Source organism: Plasmodium coatneyi, chromosome 7 (genome assembly GCF_001680005.1).
Source record: "Plasmodium coatneyi strain Hackeri chromosome 7, complete sequence".
NCBI classification, from domain to species: domain Eukaryota; phylum Apicomplexa; class Aconoidasida; order Haemosporida; family Plasmodiidae; genus Plasmodium; species Plasmodium coatneyi.
This window is the reverse complement of record NC_033562.1, coordinates 1,163,762-1,187,246: the sequence shown is the minus strand read 5'-3', so window position 1 is coordinate 1,187,246 and position 23,485 is coordinate 1,163,762. Positions and strand designations below refer to the sequence as shown.

The 23,485-nt window shown below is 42.1% G+C and overlaps 4 protein-coding genes across 4 annotated transcripts; 2 read left to right on the top strand and 2 right to left on the bottom strand.

Annotated features, from left to right (window-relative positions):
- Positions 1 to 1,634: 1,634 nt before the first annotated feature.
- On the top strand, positions 1,635 to 10,232 carry PCOAH_00018180 (Uncharacterized protein; the record flags this gene model as incomplete). Its single annotated transcript, XM_020058627.1, has 1 exon — positions 1,635 to 10,232. One exon carries the CDS (start codon positions 1,635 to 1,637, stop codon positions 10,230 to 10,232), a length of 8,598 nt encoding a protein of 2,865 aa, XP_019914148.1.
- Positions 10,233 to 12,021: 1,789 nt separating this feature from the next.
- On the top strand, positions 12,022 to 13,344 carry PCOAH_00018170 (Uncharacterized protein; the record flags this gene model as incomplete). The annotated part of the gene is made up of 1 exon (XM_020058626.1): positions 12,022 to 13,344. One exon carries the CDS (start codon positions 12,022 to 12,024, stop codon positions 13,342 to 13,344), a length of 1,323 nt encoding a protein of 440 aa, XP_019913948.1.
- Positions 13,345 to 14,059: 715 nt separating this feature from the next.
- On the bottom strand, positions 14,060 to 17,476 carry PCOAH_00018160 (Selenophosphate synthase; the record flags this gene model as incomplete). Its single annotated transcript, XM_020058625.1, has 1 exon — positions 14,060 to 17,476. One exon carries the CDS (start codon positions 17,474 to 17,476, stop codon positions 14,060 to 14,062), a length of 3,417 nt encoding a protein of 1,138 aa, XP_019914231.1.
- A 1,069-nt stretch (positions 17,477 to 18,545) lies between these two features.
- PCOAH_00018150 (Uncharacterized protein) lies at positions 18,546 to 23,021 on the bottom strand (the record flags this gene model as incomplete). Its single annotated transcript, XM_020058624.1, has 1 exon — positions 18,546 to 23,021. One exon carries the CDS (start codon positions 23,019 to 23,021, stop codon positions 18,546 to 18,548), a length of 4,476 nt encoding a protein of 1,491 aa, XP_019914126.1.
- Between the last annotated feature and the right edge of the window lie 464 nt (positions 23,022 to 23,485).

Here is a 23,485-nt window from a genome sequence, read left to right as displayed (position 1 = left end):
TTTTTGATATATACAATACGTTGTATTTTCTTACCAAAAAAAAAAAAAAAACTTTTTTCTGTACATTTTTTGGTCAATTTAAAAAGTAATTTTTTTTCCTTAAAATATTACTTACTCCTGGTTAGTAATTATTCATTATATTTTTTTTTTAAGGCAAAGGTCCATCTCTGTTTTTTATGTTAAGAAAGATGATGAACTTATAGAGGATTTATTCCATTTTTTTTAGATTATTTTTATTATGTTTCGTTATCACTTTCCTTTTATTACATTCATTCCATGTAATTTCACATGTACATGTTTATAACCCTATATATGTGGCTTTGCATATGCTAATTTGCTCTTATGTATGCCTGCCATAAGGAAAAATTCGTATGTATTTACAACGCATGGATATGTGAAGCTCGTGTACGCAACTCCTGGACGAATATCCCGCACGTTCGCACTTTCAGTTTGGTAACATATGCCATATATGTACATACGCATTTGCCACCCCTTGGGAAAATTTTCTGAGTGCATGTTTTTACGGTGTTTATGCTTGTGCGTGAAAATATTATGTACGTGTAAACATAACCATTACAATTTTATTAGAGTGTACGTATTACGCATGCGATCTTCAGAAGTAACCGAACACCCAGGTGGAACACATTTCCACTAAGCTTTGTTCTTATTTTGGACAATTTTTTGCGTTTTTAGCTTTTTTTGTGTTTTTTGCGTTCTTTGCATTTTTTTGCTTCATTTTTGGTTACCTTCAAAAGCCAAAAATGAACGTGTGCATTTCGCGTTAACCTTGAACGTAAGCCAAAATAGTGGAGGAAGAATGTGAGATTCGCAAACCCATTTAAGTCTTATACATTTGTTTACGTGAAAGCATCTGCGTAATAGCTCTTCTGTACACCTTTGTGCGAACGAACGTATGTGAATTTGCCTTTTTGCACCTTTGCCATGCATATTTTTATAATGTATCCCTCATCAAAACCGAAGGATGCAACATAAGAGGAAAAACGCCGGAGCTTCAGGAATGTGAGCAGTGCTCGCAAATTTTCTCTCCTCCCCTTATGCGGATAACAACATATGGTGCACGTATTTATGCGCAGAAGCAGACAGTTACAAACAGTTTTTGTAAATTTTTTTTTAGAGAAGCTTGATCTCCTAACACACAACCCATGACATATATCCAGCAACATTTTGTTCACTTTGTTTATTCTGCTTGTTTTATTCTATTTTTTTTTGAACCCTTGTCTATTTGCACATGATGAGCGGTCCACGTCGGCAAATTTAAGGGTAGTAGCAAAGTGAATTTTTTTTATAATTTTTTTTTTTTTTTTTTTTGTAAAAAAGATTAAAATAAAAGTGCCTGTATGCCCACACATATATACATTATATGTGTCTGTATTTCCTGCGCCGTCCACACGTGTTGCATGCAAATCGTGTAGGAATAACCGGGTGCATGTGACAGAAATACACGAAGGCATATGAGTATAGTTTCTAATTTGTGAACCGCCCGCTCCTTTGTTTTAACGAGGAAGAAGAAAGCGGGAAGAAGCCGGAACGATAAATCAGGTTATCGACGATCCTAACCACAATAACCATCGCAAGCGAGCACACCAAAGTTAAGTAAACAACCTTTCAGAAGCATGCATAACGCATCCGAAACGGAAATACCCAAAAGCAATTTGAACATTTTCGGATCATGTTACCCCAAATATGAAAAAGAAAACAGCAACGATGAGGTAACTACAAGTGAGCAACCGGTGAAAGAGGAAAATTTCACCAACGAGAAAAATAACTCGAACCATAATGCCAGTAATAGTATGAGCGCCAGCACTAACATCCCTAGCAGCAACATTCTGAGCACCAACGTCCTTAATAGCAGCATCCTTAGTAGCAACAGCAATAAAATCGAAGGAGAACATGATCCGTTGATGGAGAGTGAACAAAACTACGACTCAAATAAGAGTCCATACAAATCGGCCAAATTGTTTTACGACAATAGTATTCCGTTTGAAACGGGTACAATAAGCAACAAAAGTTTATTGGACAAAAATTATTTCTCTATCGCACAAGCGTCCATCTTCCCCAAGGAAGGTTTTCTAGGCGCCTCCCGAAAAAATAGCTCCATGAATGCCAGGAGTGCCAAAAGTCGGAAGAGCAGTAAAAATAAACATAACTCGTATGACAAGAATTACTGCTCCGAGAATAACAGTTACATGAATTGCCAGGGTAAAATTTCGAAATTCCTGGAACCTTTTCGAAGCGTGGATGGTAGTAATGATTATGACACCTTTGACATATTTGGCATTAACAAACCCAGGTCCAGTCAGCGTCACACTTCTGTTGGCGCCGCTCGGAAAACGGAGAAAGGTACCCCCACCAAGGAGAAGGATAAGAAAACATCAGGAGTGGCACCAGCAACCACGGAAGATGCACAGCACCATCAGGAAAAGGAAGATGATTCACTGTCTAATGGTTTAAAAGGGGAGGGGGAAGTTCAACACGAAAGTAAAGCGGGTAGTGGACATCGTAAGGTTGAGTGTGATCCGGTATCCGACCCCTGTGCAGGCAGTAGAGGTGAGCACATGGTTGATCACGCTAGCAATCACGCTAGTAATCACGTTGGTGACTCCGTAGCAGATGAAACGGGGGATCACAGTGGCCAGTTAGACGAGGTAAACCAAAAGAACCCCACAGAAACACACACCGGGGAGAAAGACCCATATGACGAGAAAAAATTTAGTTACGATAAATTTCGGCTGAAGAATTTTTTCTCCAAAATATCAAAGTTCATAACAAATAGCAACGAAGAAGGAGGGGAAGGAGAAAAGTATGAATCAAAAGAAATGGGAAAGGAAGATGATCACCTCAGTGTACCCTTTAGCAGAAGATGTGGAGGTCTCCATTCGTACAGTTCTTCATACGAATTGAATGAATATTTCGAAAATAAAGAAAGGAAAAGCGAAACAGAGAATCTGAGGAATTCTCTGGAAAGATTTGACACGTGGGGACCTATCCCACCCAGTGAGGAAAAAAACAAGTATGAAATGAACAACGAGATTAGTAACAGGTGCAACCGAGGGGAGTCACACAAGAATGATGACGTGGGAACGTCCGAACTGGCAGACAGATCAGAGACAAACGAACACGCAAATGTACAGACGGAAAATAGTGAAAATCGCGCGGAAGAGAACAAAAGCGATTATAATCCGGTCAAATGTTATCACCATGTGAGGAACACCGACCAACAGAACGACGATTCGCTTAGTGATTTAGGCGGAAGGGAAATAACGGAGGGGAAATGCCAAGCTTGCGCAAACGGGGAGGAACAATCCTACGTCATGCACGTGGATAATCAACAAATGGGCAGGGGTGAGGTCAAGGAAGGAGTGAACAATGCCGCAAGCAGAATGGGATACCACAGGAGTGAATATCAAAATATTGGGCACATGTCGCTTAGCGATTTGAAACACTTCCGAAGTATGAGTTGTTCAGGTGAACAGGATGGATTTGAGTTTTTTCGCAACAAAGATAATTTGCATGAATACTACTCCATTCTTCAGAAACTTCCAAAGAGGGAGACCAAAAAGTCTGCCGCGCTGAGCAGTGCCCGTCTGAGTGATGAAAACAACGACGGTGTAAACAGTCAGGGGAACGACCAGGGCAGTATTGATGCAATTAATTCTGACGATGGTAGTGCAAACGATGCCCATGAGAAGGACGAAAATGGAGAGGGCGATGCTGATCGGGGTGGCCGCTGTAGAACTAGCAAGAGAGCCCAGAACAGTGCGGAACGAACTAAAAGCAACTCCGACGTGGAAAGCTATTTCGCTCATAATCCTGACGGGGTGAAGGATGACACCTGGTTGAACAACAATTGCTATCCACAATACTCAAATAGTAAGTACGCATACAGTAAATCGAAACACAAAAGTAGTGCCTACAGTAGAGTGCGAAGCCAGAAGAGGAATCTCTTCAACTATTCCTTTACGAATAGCAGTATTTTCAACAAGGATTCTACCAACGTTCAGAGGAGCGATCAAGAAGACGAGGGTAATGGTGCGAATGTTGACGCAAACGTCGAAGCGGACGCTGATGTGGATGCCAATGTTGACTCCTATGCGGACTGTAGCGAGGAATGTGGTGGGGAAGATGCCCGAGGTGGGGACGTAACCACGTGCATTAAACCGTTCGGGCGTGTGCAGGACAGCGACTCCGACCACAACAATGTTAGCTCCAGCCCCACTGAAGACATGAGAACGACATTCAATCCCTACGTTTTGGAACATTCCTTTAAAAAAGAAGTGTACAAAAAGCAGTGTAGCGGTGTGTGCAATGTTAATAGCAACTATGAAACTTTTGACATTGGCATTTTCGATGGAGACAAAAAAATGCTTATTTACAGCAAGGATAAAGTAATACAGGACAATATGCCCGATGAGGAATGTGCGTTCTGTGCTTCTGATGCACACAAGGGGGGGAAGGACAAAAGTGCACAGAGCTCGTGGACGAAGCGTGAGAGCGGGAGTGACGTGGATGGTGGGCAAGTGGAGGAGCATATGCATGAAGGGTACGACGAGGACAGACACCACGATCACGACCAGGAAGACAGTCGTGATGACAGGCATGATGACATGCTGTTCACCGCGGACCCGTACGGCTGGACCAGGGGTGGAAATAACGAAGCGCCCCCCGGGAATAAATATAACCTTTTCAACAACTCGAACGCGTTTGAGTGCAACCAGGGGATTTGTGAGGAGAGTTGCTTCCAGGAAAATTGCTGCCTTGGTGATACCTGTCAGAGGGGTAACTGCCAGAATGACGGCTGTCGGGACGACTGCTGCAGAGGCAATTGTGCCCCGGATAAATACCACATGTGGTACAACGAGCATGCGGTGACACGTAACTTCTCTGACGGAGGGAAGAAAAACGTCGAAAGGTATGTGACAAATGTACGCAGCGATAAAAGAGCTACCTACAGTAATCCATTCAACTTGAATAACACCATTGCTTACAACCTGTACCACAGGGGCAGTAAAAATTACTTCCCAAAAAATCACTATGATGTTATTGGAAAGGAGAACTGTGCAAAGCATGTGGTGAAAAATTATTTCGACATAAGAATTAAGGAAGGCAGGAGTGATGAGAACAAACCAGCAATGTTAGCCGAACAGAAAAAAAGTCATTCTAGGGGAACGTATGTTTCCCTGCCCAACAGTAATCTTATGAATGGACAAAAATGCTCCTCCCCAAATGACGTATATTATTATAGCAATAAAAAAAAACCGGAAGGAAATTTGTTTATTACAGATATGTACGAAGAGGTTGATTATTGCAGCAGGGGAATGGGAGATGGTGGAGCAGTTAATCACGTCGGGGGTGGGATGGTTGGCCGCTTAGCCATAGATTCTGGGCCTGCAGGAGGAATAACGTCAACAATTATGAGAGCAGCCTCATCTTCCGCAGGAAATGGAACGACGGGTGTAACACCAGGTGCCGCCATGACGTTCTATTCGTCCCCCGTGAATGTAGAAGATTGTTGGATGAAGGGGCAAAAAATGAGTGTAAGTAGTAGCAAAATTGAATTTGTTAGGAAGGTCGATATGAATTATAAAAGAAAATTTATCGACACCCCACCAACTAATGAATCAAATAAATATACACAGTATCATGACAGCAACGGTTTAGGGCTGCCCAGTAGCAGTTATTACCACGATTCATTTGCCAAGTGTAATGGCTTGTATGATCATTCCGCTGATGGGAGAAGTTTGAAAATGCCTTCCCAAACGAATAACCTAATGCCAGTTGATCAGAATGATTTTTCAAATATACGCACAAAAATACCCGCAGAAAAAACACACGCAAATGTGTCCAGTTACGTTATAGATGTAGAAGAATTGCAAGAAAATAAATATCGAATGTATGAGCAATTAAATATGAGCAATGAAGACAGAACAAATGTGAATAATTTTGTCGACCTGGACAACGTGCAGAGGAACAACTACGATGTGTACAGACAAAGTGATGCCAGTGGCGCCAACGTTGTTGATTACGATTGGAAGAAGGAAAATTTTTTAAAAAAAAAAAGTGCACTGCTGAATTTGTACAATGACATGGAGGAGGACACAACAGTGAATCCGTTCTTCCCCTGTGAGAAAAAACGGGATCAAATGGTCGACCACATCATTGACGTGGATAAGGTATACGAAGATGATAAGTACATGACGTTGCCTTACGAAAGTGCGAAGAGGAGGCATATGGGTACGACGATGGAGGGGGCGAACGCATTTAGGAGTGGTTCCATGAATGTGGCCCAAATGGAAAGGAGGAGGGACGAGAGAAAGCTAATTCCCATGCGGGAATGCAAAAGAGAACTCCTCCAACAACGTCATCAACATCAGGAGGAAAAACTGCTTCACAGCGGCAACTACAAATTGACGATGGGGAAATATAATAAGAACCTTTTACTGAATTCTCCCATGGACATGTCATCTGTTAACAATTACCCAAGTTCCAGGGAATACATCATGAATGCCAAGGGGGGAGGAGGATATCCTGTCGGGAATTATCCCCCGAACGGACAAATGCTAAATGGCAGTGGAACAAGCAAAATGGGAAGAGACGGTGGAAGGAGAAGCCTTTTTTATAACAAGTATCCATTCGGTAGAGGCTCACACGGTGACGAGTATGAGAACGAAGTGGTGGGTACATCTGGAGGGGGTGTAGTAAGTCGAAGAGGTGGTGACCACAGATACGACAACGAGACTCACGAATATTACCTGGATGATCATCATGGGCGAAATCAGTATCGCTCATATTACAACGATAACAGCAGGAAGACAAAGTTGAGTAAGCTTTGCCGAGACCAACGTCTCCTCTTCAGTAGACACAACAGTGCAGCTATGTCGAGAAAGATTCCACACGCAGGGATGTTCCACAGAGGGGGAAAAAAATCATACCAATTGGGAGAGGATGAAGAAAGCGATTATTACATGTACAAAAAATACGGGTTTAAGAAGAAAAAAAAAAAAAAAAAAAAACACCACCTGCATGGTCGAAGACGAGGCCGAGATTATTACAGTCACCACCGCAGCACGCTCAATGAAGACACACTCTGCAACGAAAACGAGTTGCAAAAAATAACGCAAATTGAAAGTATCATTTCCAGAAAAATGAAGTTAAGCAAAATAAAAAGAGAAGCAGGAAACAATAACCTGGCCAACCCCGACGAAGAGGATGAAGATAGTGACCTGTACAGTAACATTGATTTCGACCGGATAAAAATAGAGAATATTCTCGACGGAACGATTAAGCTAGACAATAAGGATGAAAATATTATAAATAATATACTTGAATTGGAGAGAAGAAAATACACCATTAATTGTATTATGGATAAACTGAGGAAGAGGGAGAATGAGTACAATTATATACCTGACATGGACAGGGATTTTAAACGCAGGATTAATTCTAACGTGTATGACCTATACTCGGACAAAACCACCTATAACATTTACAACACTAAAATGTGCGTGAACTATTTCCTTGAGGAAAAAATGCACTCCCCAGAGAATAAAGAATTTATAAAAAATTTCTTCGTCGAAAAATCCACGAAGAATGTGTACTTCGTGCAGGTGTTTAAGAAGAAGAAAAGGAAAAAGGAAGGGGTCCCCGTGGGGAAGAACTGCCCAGGGGAGGAGAAGACTGGTGAATTGGGCGAACAAGTTGGAAATGCCGGAAGCATGGCGGAAGAGGCGTCCAGTAGTATTGTTCCCCCTGTACAGCTCTTGACACCTTATACTGTTGCAGTAGGTGAGGAGTCCGCGGCGGCAAACGAGAAAAAATACGTGGAGGAGGACACAGAGGGAAAGCTGGCACAGGTTGACAAGCTTGGCGGAACCGATGGGGAAGTCCCTGGCGAAGCGTCTGCCCAAACCACGGACTTGGCCGAACCGGGAGAAGAGAATGGAGGAGTAAGAGACCCCCCGAAAAGTGAACGCAAGATGAATTACTTTAACTACCAGCTGAGTTTCATCAAGTGGAAGTTTTACGGGGCTGATAAGGAAGAGAGCAAAAAGGAGGACGCGCAACAACAACTGGAAGAACAAGCTGAATTGCTAACCCCAATGCCAGCTCACCCCCCCATGGAAAGTCGCGAAAACGAAAAGATGGAAATGGCCGATGAGAGTTTCGAGTTTTCGATGGGTAAATTCGTCGGCAGGAATGAACAAACTGAGGCAGATAAAATCGAATCGGAGGAGAAGGAAGCCAACGTGGTGGCCAAAGAAGGGGCACGCCAAGAATCCCTACATGGGAAACTTCAGCAACACATCTTCCATACAGGAAGCGAAGAACCCTCCGCGGAAGAAATACACCCCATTTCTAGAGCACAAGTCCCAAAAAATACACACCCCAACGAAGACGAAACGGAGGATGACTTCGAGGAAGGAGACAACCTAATCGACCAAATGATAGGAATTAGCAAACACGACAGAGATGAAGAGGAGGAAGAAAAAAAAAGGGAGACCGAAAATAGCTTCGACAGCGTAATAAATGAAGAAATGGTTGAAAATGAGGAAAGCAAATTTGAAAACTTCCCGTTGCAGCAACAGTTGTTTAGTGCAATGAAAATGAGCGAAGCGCAGATCATCATGGGGGACGACGACGAGGAAGATTTGGACGAGTATGATGACGATGACAGTGATGAGGAGGACGAAGAGGAAGAAGAAGAGTCGGAAGATGAGGCGGATGTGGAGGAGGAAGAGGAAGAAACGATAGGGGACACCGCAGTGAGCGAAAACGGCACCGATAAGGAGGAGAATAACGAGGCAAATGAAGTCAATAACGTGAATGACGTGAATGACGTGAATGACATGAATGACGTGAAGGATGAGAACACCCCCGAGGGGGACAAAGTCGAACCGGTGAAGCAAGAAGCCCCAAGTGCGGAGGAAACAGAGATAAGCGAAGCTGATGCTGCCCATGCGGGAAAACCCCCCTGCGAGGGAGGTGAAGTAAAGGTTATGAATGAATGCAACGGAGAGAAGGAAGAAGAAGAAACTACCTCCCAAAAGAAGGAAGTATTAAATTTGCAGAATGGCGAAACGACGACTCCCCATTGCTCAGATGATGGTAATGACACGAAAGCAGTCAGGGTGAGGAACGAATCGAATGAAAATATTAAAGAAGAAAGGATTGGAATAATTGAAAAGGAACCTAACGAGGACAAGTCCTACTCCGACGTTAAATTGATGGAAAAGGATAAAAATGAGGAGGAAGAGGAATTCGAAGAGGTCATCGAGAAAAGAAGCTGCACCGAGTACAGAAGCAAACACAACAACAGCAGCAACAACAACAACGGTGAAAATTACTCCCCCTGTGACCAGCGCGATAACGCGAAAAAGGAAGACGAAAATTATGCACAGCATAGCAATCATGGAATGATAAATGAAATTACCCTCAAGGAGGAAGAACGCGCAACTGGTGAACTCTACAGCTATTTGGAGAATGGCGAAAAGAAGGAAGTAGAGGAAGAATCACCCGAGTATGGACAATTTAAAAAACAAATCGCAATGATGGACGGTAGCATGAACAATAAAGAAAAGGAGGATGAAAAAGAGGTCAAAGAAAAGAACGAACAGGAAGAACAACAAAAAGATGATAACAATTTACCCGCGCAGAAAGAACAATTAACGAACGGTACAATCAGCGCAGAAAACTCAAACAACTCATTTAGCAACATGACTGGGAAAAACCTTTTCACTAAAGATATGGTACATGAGAATAATCAGTACGTACACGAGTACTGCGATATTGAAGACAGTGTAAAATATGAAATGATGGATGAAGCTAAAAAAAACCGAATTGACAAAATAAAAAAAAAAATAAAAAAAAATAAAAAACTAACCAAGGAAGATTATAAATTATTATCCGAGTTGCTACATCATAAATTTGTACTCAACGAAATTAGAACGGTAGGTAATTACGAAGTGAATTACAAAAACTGTTTTGACATACTCGAGTTGGAGGAATATAAGCTCAGGAAGGACATGCTAAAGATGCACTGCGAATGCCTGTCCATAGGGCTAACGACCCATGAAAGGGAATTTCTTAACGAGTTCAAGCTGTTCATGCCTGATATTAACATTATGGACGACATGAACATTCTGTATATTTTGCGACATTCCAAGAATGAGAAGAATTGCGTGTTCAAGTGTTTACTGGGCGAGAAGGAGAGCTCGTAATTTTTAGCACCGCTCCATCGTTCAAACAATGTGGGTTAGGAGAGCAAGCCGCGCTGTTTGTTAGAAGCCTGGTCTGACCACTTCCCCCCAAAGAGGAAGCTTAAGTAATACAATATGTAGCCATATGTATTATATATGCGCCCACCATTTTGCTCTATACACCTACACGCACTTTGCACATACAAGCCATATAACCTGGACCAGGAAAAAAAAAAAAAAAAAAAAAAAGCACCTATCATATTAAATATAAATAACTTCCGAATTAACGGAAGGAGGGAAAGGTGTAGGAGAAAATTCTCCCTATTTAAGACCCCCCCTCACAGTGCAATGTTTCACTGTGCAGATAAATAAGAGCCATCATAATAGCATGTGCTATATTTATGCACGTACACATAAGTAGATATATCCATATATATATGTACACGTGTACCGTCATATATGTATGCTGCGCGCGGCAACGCGTACATATGTATTCCCGTGAAACATGGTTTCTCTTAAAATGTATCACTCTTTTTTTTTGTGCCGCATTATTTCTGCCCATATACAATCTGCAGCGAAGTTACGCCATGTATAGTCCCATTATGTACACAATATATATTTATATATAGATATATATATTTATTTATTTATTAATTTTTATATATATAGTTGCGCCTACATTTGCGCGTATACATATGTACATATAAAAACATACGTACCTGGCCACACGCAGACGTATTGGCCCAGAAAAAACTTCAAACATCGCACATGTATATAAAAGAATATACATATATATACACATATAATATGTAAAAATGTATAATTCTCCTACGGATGAATAATTGGCGAACGGAATATGCTTATTCTTATCGTTCTTTTGTGCATGACTCTGTTGCAGCGTCCTCGATGGGCAAGGAAAAGTGCGCCTCTTGCGCAGATTCGTTGTAAATAATAATGCCTTGGTGACGCCGACCAGCCATACGAACACGCAGTTTTCCAAACTTGTTGAAAAATATACCAATGCGACATTACAATTTGGAGGTTTCCTTTTTTTTTTTTTTTTTTTAAAATATATCGACCAAGTTGCGCAAAAAAGGCTTCATTATTTTAAGGGGAAAAAAATTTTATAAAAATTAAGTTACCATTTTTGCACTCATCGTAAGGTTTCCATTCCGAAGGGGATAAATACAGTAGTTCTGTAGAGTTCTCTATTTCCCTCCCCCTTCATTCTATGTTTTATTTTTTTTTTTTCTTCATTGAAACAATTTTAATGCCTTTTTCGTGAAGAAGCGTCAAATCGCGATGCCACTTGGCTGATCATTTTCCACTGAAATTATGCTTCCCTCTTTAGAGAGCAAACGGAGTAAATAAGATTAGCAGAGGGAGAGAGGCAAAAAAAAAAAAATATGCCCATGGCCAGCTGCTGCGCTCAAATGAACGAAACTGCACGACTGTAGGATGAAATGAAGCATTATGTAGGTAGGTATTTGACCCAGTCAAACAGGAGGCATACCTCTCTCACGATCGGACTGTAGGGCGATACATATTAGGCACGTCACGTGTTTATACATGCACGCCCCATTTGTCCATGCCCCTATCTGTACGTACCTGCGTATCCTTCCCCACGCTGATCGTAAGTCGGAAGCCCTCCGTTTACGCCATGTCCAGTTCACCGTCACTACGCGTGATAACCGCAGAGACATATTCGTTACTGGCATGGTCGGCACAGATTATTGGCAAGATTATTTCGTCTCCTTGTTACGGCCCACTCTAATGACAACCCCCACTGAGCATGTGTGTCCCGCTCCCCATGCTTCGCGCATTTGTCCCGCTACTCGTTTACGCTAAGACCTTTCTGCTCGTTCTAGTCATTTTGGGCGTGTTTTTCCCTAGTGTGGCACATTGCTCACGTGAGGAGTTCGAAAAAATAGAATACCCCCAGAAATTAACCAAAATAAAATACTATGACTCTAACAGCCATATTGATAAGACGCACTTGTACAAATACGTGGCGAAGCCGTCCTTGCAGGATCTCGTAGTGACAGTTGTGATACAAAAAAATGTAGAACCAGGCAATATGTTATATTTCCCCAAGGGGAAAAGCTACCTTAAAATAACAGGAGATTGGTCACAGTACCCAAAGGAGAAAAACGAAACGATCTGTTTAGCATTCTTATTGAAGAAGGATTTAGTAAAAAAGGAAAAGGAAAAGTGTCCCAGTAATATCTTTTCCTCAGATAATGTATACAAGGTATGTTACAAGGAAAATAATTACTCTATCCGAAATTTATTTTTATACCTAGAAATATCGCAGGCGTATTTGGAAAGGCTTTTTGAATCCTTCAACATTCCAGTGGTAGTCAACACAGAAAATACAGTAGTATATTTTACTAATAATAATAAGAAGTCAAAAGATGAAAAGCCCCCGTTAGATTTGCACATATGCTACAAATCCACTGAAGAAAAGCCATACTATTTAGGGAAAGTTATATTCAATTCATATCCAGTGAACATAGAGAGAAATATTAATAAATACGACGTTATTTACACAAAATCTTTTTTAACGTCCAATTGGGAATACCAATTGGTTATCAAAGGGGAATATATAACCTTTTACAATCGAGTCATTTTTGTGAGATTTGCTCGAGATGTAGATGATAAGGAGAAGAAGTGTCCCCCCTTTTGGAACTATGCCATTCTTGGTGCTGGTGCATTGAAGAAAATAAAAAAAACGGATAAATCTAACCTTACGAAGAATGTTGTACAGTACTTTTTTTCCAGTAATGATGCTGCTTCAACCACTTATTATATTCCTTTTATAAAAAGCGATAATTTACAAACGAATGAAAATTATCTTATTTGTTTATACTCTGATGAAAATGATTTTCACGGTATGGAACTTACCAATGTTCATTTTTATATTAACACGACTGATTCGATTATTCTGATTTTTCTCATCATTTTTGTCATTGTTTTTTTGCCTCTCCTCTTTTCGCTTACCTACCTGTGTGTCCTATTCAAGATGAATGCCCTCAAGGTGAAGATGCAGAAGCTGCAGCTGCTAAACAGGAAGGACGAAATTGAGGACCGCCTAAAGCAGGAGCTAAACCTCGACCAGTACGAGTGTATTTAGTTTGACCCCACCACGGTACGGGTACATGTACATACACATATATATAATATACGCATGTACACCTGTACACCTGGACACTTGTACACCTGGACACTTGTACACCTGGACACTTGTACACCTGGACACTTGTACACCTGGACACTTGTACACCTGGACACTTGTACACCTTTTTAATTTGCCCCCATAATGAACCTCACCGTGGCAGTCAACCCATGCCTGTCCCTTGCCTATTCCCCCGTTCTACAACACTTTACCTAATTCAGTAAAAACGTAATTCCTATTACTACCCCAGCGCATGTACATTTTAGTGCCACCCGGAAGGAGATGCCTCTTTTGGCTTCCCTTTCCTTCACACGTGGGGCGCTATATATACATGTGGTATTTTTTTTTTTTTTTTTTTTTGTAAAAAAATTATTTTTTTTTTTATAAAATAAATATCCCCTAAAAAGTTGCACAAAGTGAAAGTTATACAGTTTACATCAAAAGCTGCAAGAGGTTTTCCCCCCCGGGGGTAAACGAGTATGTGCATTTTGCGCACACGCGGCTGGACGGAGCGAATATGAAGGGGTGCCAAAAAGAGGGCCCCTGTAAAAATCGGTCGTCCCAGAAGGGATGGCTCCACTGCTAAGGGGTGAACCCCTAACGGAACGGGTCATATACCCAGGTAGTACATTAAATTAACCATTCCCCTCCACACACACACACACACACATTCTTACCATTCGACGTAAACCGAATTTGTCGTGTCCAAATAATCGTCCAACGAAACCTGACTGATGGGCACCCCCTTAAACTTATAATCTTGCACATTTATAATTTCCCCTACTGCAGAACAGTTGGGGTACCCCATGTTTTTTAAGTCTGCTAAAATTTGGTCCGCCCTGTCCCTTTCCACAATGGCCATGAGACCCCCACTTGTCTGCGGGTCAAACAAAAGTCCATACCTTTCACTCAGTGAAGCTTCCTCCAAATTTATAATGTTATTGCAGAGGTAGTGATTTTTCTTATACATGGAGGAGAAGATATTATTTTCGATGCACTGTTCAACCCCTTCTGCGACTATGAAATTCTTGAGGTTTATCTTTGCTCCGATGAGATTCATGGGAGGTTCCTTCGAATTGTCGGTCTGCCCATCATCCACTTTGCTGTTCCTCCTTTCCAGTGTTTCCTTGCGTGACGTAGTTTGAAGGGACTTCTTTCCCATTTGTGCAGCAAAGTAAATTTCCCTCCTAGAGCACTTGATCATTTCGTTAAGGTGGCCTAGGACTCCAAACCCAGTTACATCCGTGCAAGCTTTGGCATTATTATTCTGCAAAAGGTATAACCCACTCTTCCTATTTGAGAGGAGCATCTCATCAAGGCAGTTGTAAATCCATCTAGCTTTGGCCTTTTTACATATATGTGCAGCCATGATGAAGCCAAAACCGAACATTTTCGTGGTAATGATTATGTCCCCTGCTTTTATGTTTCCGCTTCCCTTGGGTAGGAACAGATAGTTCTCCTTCATCATTTGGTGTCGTTCGAATGCGTCCCTGTGTTCTTTGCTAACAAGGGGTAGGTCTTCCACAGGGGCACCTCCCTGTTGTTGGTTAAGTGCACCACTTGTAGCTGTTGTCACTTCCCGCTGGTTCACCTCTCCCTTTCGTCGTTTCTCCTTATATAGTTTATCTTTGCAATCCCCCGTGGTGGTGTCGTCCACGTTGGAGATGCGCCTCTTTTTCACCTTCCCCGTGACTGCCAAACCGACGTAATTCTCATTTCCCGCACAGGTATGGCCTCCACTCAAGACACATTTCTCCTCTTTCAACTTCTGGCAGCACCCAGTTAAAATATTCTGTAACCTTTGCTGTAGTTTCTTCTCAATGTTATCCTTTACAATCAGTACGCACAGGGCACAGATGCCAGTCCCCCCCATGCTGTACACATCGGATAAACAATGAATAGCAATTATTTCCCCTAATATGTATTCATCGTCGATAAATGATTTAAAGAAGTCTATCGTTTGGACAAGTGCAGGACTTTCTTCTCCCTTTTTAGATTTACTATGCACAAATATGCAACAGTCATCACATGCTTCAATTCCTAGGTACACATTTGGTGAGCTGTACACCGATAAACCTTTCAACGAATTGGACAGAACATTTGAAGGAACCTTCGACCCGCATCCTCCACATGTATTTCGGTTAATTATTTTCTCGATACTTTCCTTAATGTATGAATCTATCTTTTCTCTCTTCGTGTCGCAATTGGATGTGGTTTCCTTGTTAACACTACCATCCTGCACAATTATCGTTATGGTTGTTCCATTTTCCCCTTCTTCCTGATCCACTCGGTAGGCGGTTTCTTTACTAACAAGTAATCTCCTTTCATATTCCTCTTGATATGCACTGTACATATATTCTGGAAGAGGGGAACTTGTTTTCCATTCCGTTTGGAACCTTCCACTGGATGCACATTTCTTCCGGGTGGGTAGTTCCTCGTTCCTGTTGTTACTTCCGCTTCTGCTCGCCGCAGTGCTACCACTGTCACTGCAGTTTACACCAGATGAATCATCCTTATTGTGTGATTCTTTCTGCCCATAAGTGGGAATGCTCGTCCTACCTTCCGTAGAAAGTCTTCCTCTGAGGAGGTCAACATAGCGAGCAGCCCTTTTAAAAATAGGCAAAGAAAAGGTCCTTATCGAAGGAGAGGAAAACACTTCCCTGCCACCGTTAACCATGCACCCGTTTATATACTTTTCGATTTCCCTTTTTCTGTACATTATGGAGACTACCCCATTTTGTAGGAAGCGGTTCCTTGATATGTATGAGTAGCTCCTTCTTAATATGTACGATACGATCCGGTAGGAATAATTTACAGTGTGATTAAATAGGTTGGGTGTTGGGGGTAGCAAGTAGGACACACCCAACTCATCTGCATCGCCGGTCAGTATGTAAGCCTTAACATGTTCTATGCTAATGTACTCATTCCCATGCACCTTGTTGTATATGTTTAGGTAGATCGTCTCGCAAACCGCATAATCATCGTAGTTCTTCACTTGGTTAAGGAGATAAAGATAGTCATCTCTTACACACTGGCAAAAGGCATTCACCGACAGGGACTTCGTAGCATCCTCCCCAAATGATGATACATAAGAAGGGTATCTCATCCCTGTGACGTTTATGCATTCGTCATATCGTATTATAATTTCCTGATCATACATGTCCAAAAATTTTATTTCTTTAATTTCTCCTTCCTGTTTTACTCCCCTTATTTGCTTAACCAGTAGGTAATCTCCGCAAGGGAGGTCTAGCTTTTCGTCCTTCGAAGAAGCCACATAAACGTACAATAAATGAACCTTCGCGTTTATTCTGTGTAGCTGCTTTTGCATCTTCGAATGTAGGCATTTCCCAAACTGGTTGTTATCACTGATTAGGAGGATTCGGGGGGTGGCATCTTCGTCTGCTTGGTTGCCTTGCAGAGGGGCATTTAGCAAGACGCTCCCCCCACTAACTGCGTCCCCACCGCTAACCACAGGGAATAGCCTGGCCTCCCCATAAGCGCTGAAGATCTCCTCCACGTACCTATCATTGTACGAATGGAAGTTAAGGAACCTCTTCATAGGGATGGCCTCCAGAAGCGCCCTTTTGCACTGACGATAGAGATGAACATCCGTCCTGTCCTCTTCCTTGTTTGTCGACTGCAGCAGAGCAAGGTACATCACATGCACGTGATAAAAAAACAAATTCTTATTTCGATAAGCGTATATATTCATGTGAGACATATCGGTGCTAAACAGATCCGAGCTCTTAAAGTCAAAGTCGCACAGGAGGAAATCATAATTCAGGGGGTTCCTGTCAGACGCAAAAAAGATGTTCCGACTTTCTGTGTGTACATATTGCACCTTTTCATTTATAAAAAGTATGTTTCTGTTTTTGCAAAAATTATACACATCCGTGTAGCTCTCTCTGCAGGCCTCCTCACATTGTACGTAGGGATCTAAAAACACAAAGTTGTCTTTGCAGATGATTATTATGTTTACTCCTTTGAGCTCATTTTTCCGAAGGAACTTATCGACGAACAGCTGGCTCCGCACGCCAAAACCGATGATCACGATGTCGATCACGGGATCAATCTGCTTGCAAATTCGCATTGTGGGTGAGGTTTGCACGGTACGTGTTGCGGGTGCAGGCGTTTTGGGGGGGACGCCTTTCCCTACACTGGTTGCGTTGTTAGTTAAAGCTACGCCCGTATACTCGCCAAACACACAGCGCAGTGAACACACAAATGTATTTCTCCTTTAAAGCGCCCTGCAGCTACGCCAAACGGGAAACGGGGGGGGAAATAACTTTGGCGTAAAAATGGAAAAGGCTGAGCACACAGTCAGGGGGGGGGTATTCCTCATCAACGTTGAAACGGAAAAAGCGACAAATGGTCAAAGTGGCCAACCGTCAACGTGAGAAAAAAAAAAAAAAAAAAAAAACGAGCAAGCAAGCAAATAAGCCGACGAACAAGCAATACAAATCGCCGAACACGCGAATAGGCAAACAAGCCGAGGAGCAGTTCTCGAAGAAGCAATCAGCAGCATGCGCATCTTCAATTCGCTAAGCATTGTGTACAGGTACGTATGCACTTCCACCCCGCTCCGTGCGACCACATAGAAAAGTACTCCCCGTTTAAGCATTTCTTTAAATGAACTTCCAGATGGGTTCACCCAGCACGTGCACCTCTTTTGCAAAAAGATGCTAACCCAGGGCGCATGCATATCGAGCAAAGCTCCGTTTCAGTTCTTTCTCCCCTACAATAATTCGATTGAGCGATTGAACGATCGACGGATCAACCGATCGAGCAATCTTTGCCGTTGCGTGTAATCACTCATCCTTATGTGCGACGACACATTCGAAAAAAAAAAAAAAATTGACACCCCATGGGTGAGAGAAAACTGAAGCTCAACAAAATCGTTGCTTTTTTAAAAAATGCTAATCAAATTGGTAATTCCCAATATTTCAGTTGGAAAAAAAAAAGGGACTCCTTTTGGCAAATCAAAAATAGCATGCAGGAATATAATGTGTACAGCATACACTATACCCATGTGCACACACGGGGGGTACTAAAAAATTGGAGGTTTTTCCCCCACCAGATATGGGAAAACACACCGTTTCACACTGTTCACAGTGTTCTCACTGATGCAGCTGCTGGGGTGCGCCTCTCAACACATCGAACTAACACACGCCGTATTTCGCCATAATTCGGTGAAATAGCGTTGGGAAGGATCCCTTCTCTCTTCCATCTTGGCTACAGCTCAAGCACCAAACATGTTTAAAGTTTTTCAAAAATTTGTGAAGCACGTCGAGAAGCCTCCTACGGTGCAACTCCTCACATAAGGTGTCCACAACGGCAGCAACGAATTTCAGGAGGTAATACCTATCGGTTACATCATTTCTGCAGTTGTGATTTTGGAATAAATTGTTAAAATGGGAAATGTAGGAAAAAATTATTTCCTTGGTATAGCTGTAAAGGATACCTTTTTCGCTTTCTCTATTCATTGCATAGAGGGAGAGAATAATGTTGGAGTGGCAAAAAATGGTATCATTCACGGATTCGTTTGCACACACATACTGACTGTCACACATGGTGGATAGACCTTTCTGTTTTTCTATCACTGCCTGAAGGATGTTCCTATAACTAACGTAACAGCAATTGGATTCCTCCTTAACATGGACCTCCTTCTTCACCCTTTTGTTAATTATACTATCGAATATGTTCTTGTCGTTTGTTAGCGCATTTCGGTCTATCCATTTGGTCATATGATCATTGTGTCCAGTAGTGGTACTGCTTTGTCTTCCTCGCTTTAAGAAAATACTCGGGAAGAAGTCGAGTATTTTATAATTTTTTGTTGTTTTTATTTTCCTGATCATTTTGCAGCTACTGGGTGGTAAAGGTTTCGTCGTCCTTCTCACACTGCCATTATTCTTAATCCTTTTATTAATTTTTTTTATTTTTTTTGCTCCACTTTTAAATGAAAAAGGGACACATTTTTCGCTCGATATGTCGACCTTCTTCTCCACCTCTGCCTCCTTTTTCGTGTTGAAAAAGTAGCAAAGGATGCTTTTCGCGCGGATTTTATTCATCAGGGGGAGGGGGTTCCTGGGTTTTGATTTTCCACCACGGCCACAGCGATGCTGACGCAGGACATGCGTTGCCCTCTTCTCCCGGGCGGGATGAACTTGTTCGTCCCGCATGTTGGGTTCGACGGCTTTGACCCCTTCAGCTGGTTCTAGCTTGGCCTCTTGCACTTTCTTCATGTTTTCCTTCCCCCCCACGGGGAAGTAGAACAAAATGCTCCTACTGCCAAATGCGTGCATCGCGTCGGCGCTAACAACGTCGGAGCAAACAATTTGGACGCCCCTGAGGTCTCTCAAGCTGCTAGCCAAGGCATCAAAAGTGTAAATAACTTTGAAAAAATATACAAAAAAACTGTCCGTGTAATGGCTCAAATTAATTCTGCTGCTCACCCTGCCGACCCTTCCCCTTCCCAAATATTTCAGCGGATCCACATTTTCTTCTTCCTCCGTGAGAAAATAATGCACATGTAAACTCTTCGCTTTGAGCTTATTAATCCGTAGTCTTATATACAACTGTTTTGTCATAAAATAAATGAGAAAATAAAAATCGTTAATGTTTTGGAAGCGTACTCCATAGTTCACGCTTATATTTATGCTCTTTTTTCCTTCCATTCGGTCATTGTCTTTTTTTTTTAATTTTTTTAAAAGGTCTTCCGAGAGGTCATCACATGGTAGGACAGGTAAGACAGGTAAGACAGGCAAGAAAGGCGCTTTCTCATCCACAGGCAAATGATAAATGTTGAAATGAATAAACTGACCACTTAAATAATTTAACTGTCTTAATACGTCCAAGTAGTGTTCCTTCTTTTTGTAGAAAAAAAAAAATTTACTTATCGGGTGGATGACCCGGTCGAAGAAGGTGTTCGTTATGTGTTCCAAGTTGGCTCGATTCGCTTGGACGAATTTGTTAAAAATGGAGTCCACCCGTGGATCCCTTTTCTCCTTCATGGCGTTGAGGAAGTACGCATCGGAAAGGTTGCAGGTGGCCGCATCAGAAGTTGCATTAACCTGGTTGCCTGCCGAGGCGATATACTCATCGAACAGATTTTCCAAATTTTCCCACTTGAATGGGGCATTCTGGGCTTGGTGTCCCTCAGTGGTGTAATTCTCTTCCTTCACTAGATCATCCCCCCGTCCGGTATGTGCCCCTCCATTATTAAAATTACGTTCCGAAGTGACACTGTGTAGATTTTCCTCACGGTTTATGTCGCCCTTTGTTCCCCCCCCGAGGAAATACTTCCCCATAATGAATATACAAAAATGATGGTAATAATCAAAAAATAAAAACCGTTTTTTGCAAAACTTTAGAGCTTTCCTAGACATTGGCAAGTTGGAAGAAATTCCTATAGACACACTAAGGTTGGTTAAGTTGTAAATATCTTCCGCTATCTGTTTAGCCGTTAGAAACATGTCTTCCTCCTTTTCGTAAAATAATTGGACGATGGATTCATCGACTGATAGTACCCTTACATTTTTTGAGTAGTTAATCAGGACGAGTAGGAACAAATAACTGCACCTTAAAATGTTGGAAAAATCATACTTCACAAAATGTATGTTTTCTTTATGCATATTTGTGACTTCCCATTTGACCATCCCCTTGAGGATTTTATTTTTCTTCCCCCAATAGTTGGTAGCACTTATAATACTATAACTTTCTTCCTTCTTCAAGCTGTGACATACACATAATATTTCGTTGTTTCCTATTTTTTTGTTCTTACCATACTGCTCACATGCGCTCTTGACACTTGCACTTAGGAAATAGTTGTCGAAGTCAATGTAGAGGTAGACGCACTTGCGCTTGTCCTTCTCATTTATGTCTTCAAATTTAAAAAACTCACGACTTATGTATTTCCAGTTTCCCAGGATGTAAAGTCTGGACTTGTGTAGGTAGGCGTTCACGCTATCGATTAGTTTTTCCGAGGGGCATCCTCCACCGACGGGGTTGTTATGGCCATTTGCACTTCCTCCTGCACTGCTAACATCCTCACTTTTACAGGGCAACCGCTCGGTTTGCTCCTCCCCACGTGCTCTACACCCTACCGGAGCACCCACTTCCTCATTATCCTTCCCCCTCAACACAATGTCGAAAAAAAGATGAATCATGTCATTTTCCCATACGTTCTTTATATTTATATTCAGCTGGCTCTTTTTTTTTATCCAGTTAATTTCCTCTTCACTTAGGTGACTCCATATTCTATGCTTCCTCGAGAAGTCTTCAAACGTGTTCCTGTTAATGTACAAATTGGGACCCACATTGGGGAAGGCGTTTTCCTCTAACTCCTTCTTCTGGTAAATTACGCGCAGCCTTTTGAAGTACTCAGAGGAATTACACACGAGATACTTCTTTAAATTTTCATAACTCATTTGCATGTTTAGCATTAGCAGGTGTTTATCGATGGGTATGCGGTCCCTCAGTGTCTTCCCTGAAATGGAGTCATCACCCATTAGACCCTTCTCCGGAGAATCTGCCAGTGTAGAGTCGTTTCGCTCCTGGTGGTTATCCGAAAGGGGGGTACAATTTTGTGTACGCATATTGGAAGCATCTAACGAAGGCACCTCCCCAATGGTGCATTTCCTCCTCTTCTTGAAGGGAAAAAATTCAGTTATTTGTCTACTGTTATAACGTAGCAGTGAAGGTAAGTAGGACTGTTCGGGAAATCTGCACTGAAATTTGACGCAATCGAAAATGTACTTATCTACCACTATAAAAATTTTCGACTTTTTAACTGCCTTTTTATAATCCATGTATTTCTTTGATCCTAATGCCATATTGTTGCTAATTATGTGAGTCACTTTGCTTGTTAAGGCATTATGTAAAACGCCCCCATTTTGTACAATCATTATTTCTATCTGTTCTTTTTTGTTAATGTAGGAAGCTTGGACATTTCGCTTGCTCGTCTGCACTGTTTCGTACCTTTTCACGAAGGTATCAAATTTGTTTATTTCCCTACTTGTAGGATTATTTTCCGAAGTTTGTGCCAAATCGTAGTGGGTGCTTTTTGTTGGGGTCCTGTCTAAACTCACGTCTGCTTCATCCATGGGGCGATCCTGCAGCTTGGTCAATTTTGTCCCTTCAAAGTCACTACCCCAAAAATTAGCATAATTATTCTCACCATTCAAGTCGCCCTTGTTATAGGGCGTACTACAATTCACCTGACTGTTCAGGTTGCTGTAGTACCTATCTACTGTTTTGTCCTCCACATGGTTCGTGAAATTATTCCATTCGTTGTGGGGGTCCACTTTGTGTTCCTCCTCGCCCTTGTGCAGAGTTGTCCTCTGGGAAGGGCTCTCCCTGTCCGTTTCCCTTTCCCCCTCCCCCTCTTCATCCTTGTTATGGTCCTTATCACACGTGTTGTAAATTGAGTAGAGACTTACAAAATCGTCAATGTAGAAATTACAGTTGGTAAACAGCGGGCGGATGCTCCTCGAATCTTCCCGGTTATCCTTCTTATATTTTTCTTCCGCTTGCTCTATCTCTGCGCTATATTTTTTGTTGTAACTCAGTGGTGTTTGTTCCTCCTTTCGCTGCATGTATGCGCTGAAGCTCCTCGAACCTCCATACTCCACGTCCATTTTGCAGGGGCATTTTGTGTTTGCGCTGACGACCGTGAAAAGGGACGTCTGACACGGTAAAAACGTCCGTGCGGCAAAACAGATCCACGAGTGACAACGAAGACGAGAAAAGTTCCCCCGTTCTGTCAAGCCATGCGCTCGCAATGGCGTCAATCAAGTGCGAAAAAAACGAAGTTGTCAGAGAGTTGTATCCGACCACGTTGGGAGCGCCAAAAGGAGAAATTCTTCGGTCTCATGTGGGCGTGGCTCCCCCACAGCTTGGGATCTACTGCGAGCAGCGGTTGCGATAATATACAAACCGCTTCGTCAATATGCAGATTGCGTTGTCAATGTACAGGGCTGCAAAAAGGGACGCCAAAGCCGACGCATGATTTCGCCCCCAAGTGACATGCCCAACATGTCAAAAAGCTTTCTTCTCCTTGCGCGGGGCATTTGCCAAGCTGGTTTTCCCCACACTTATTTAA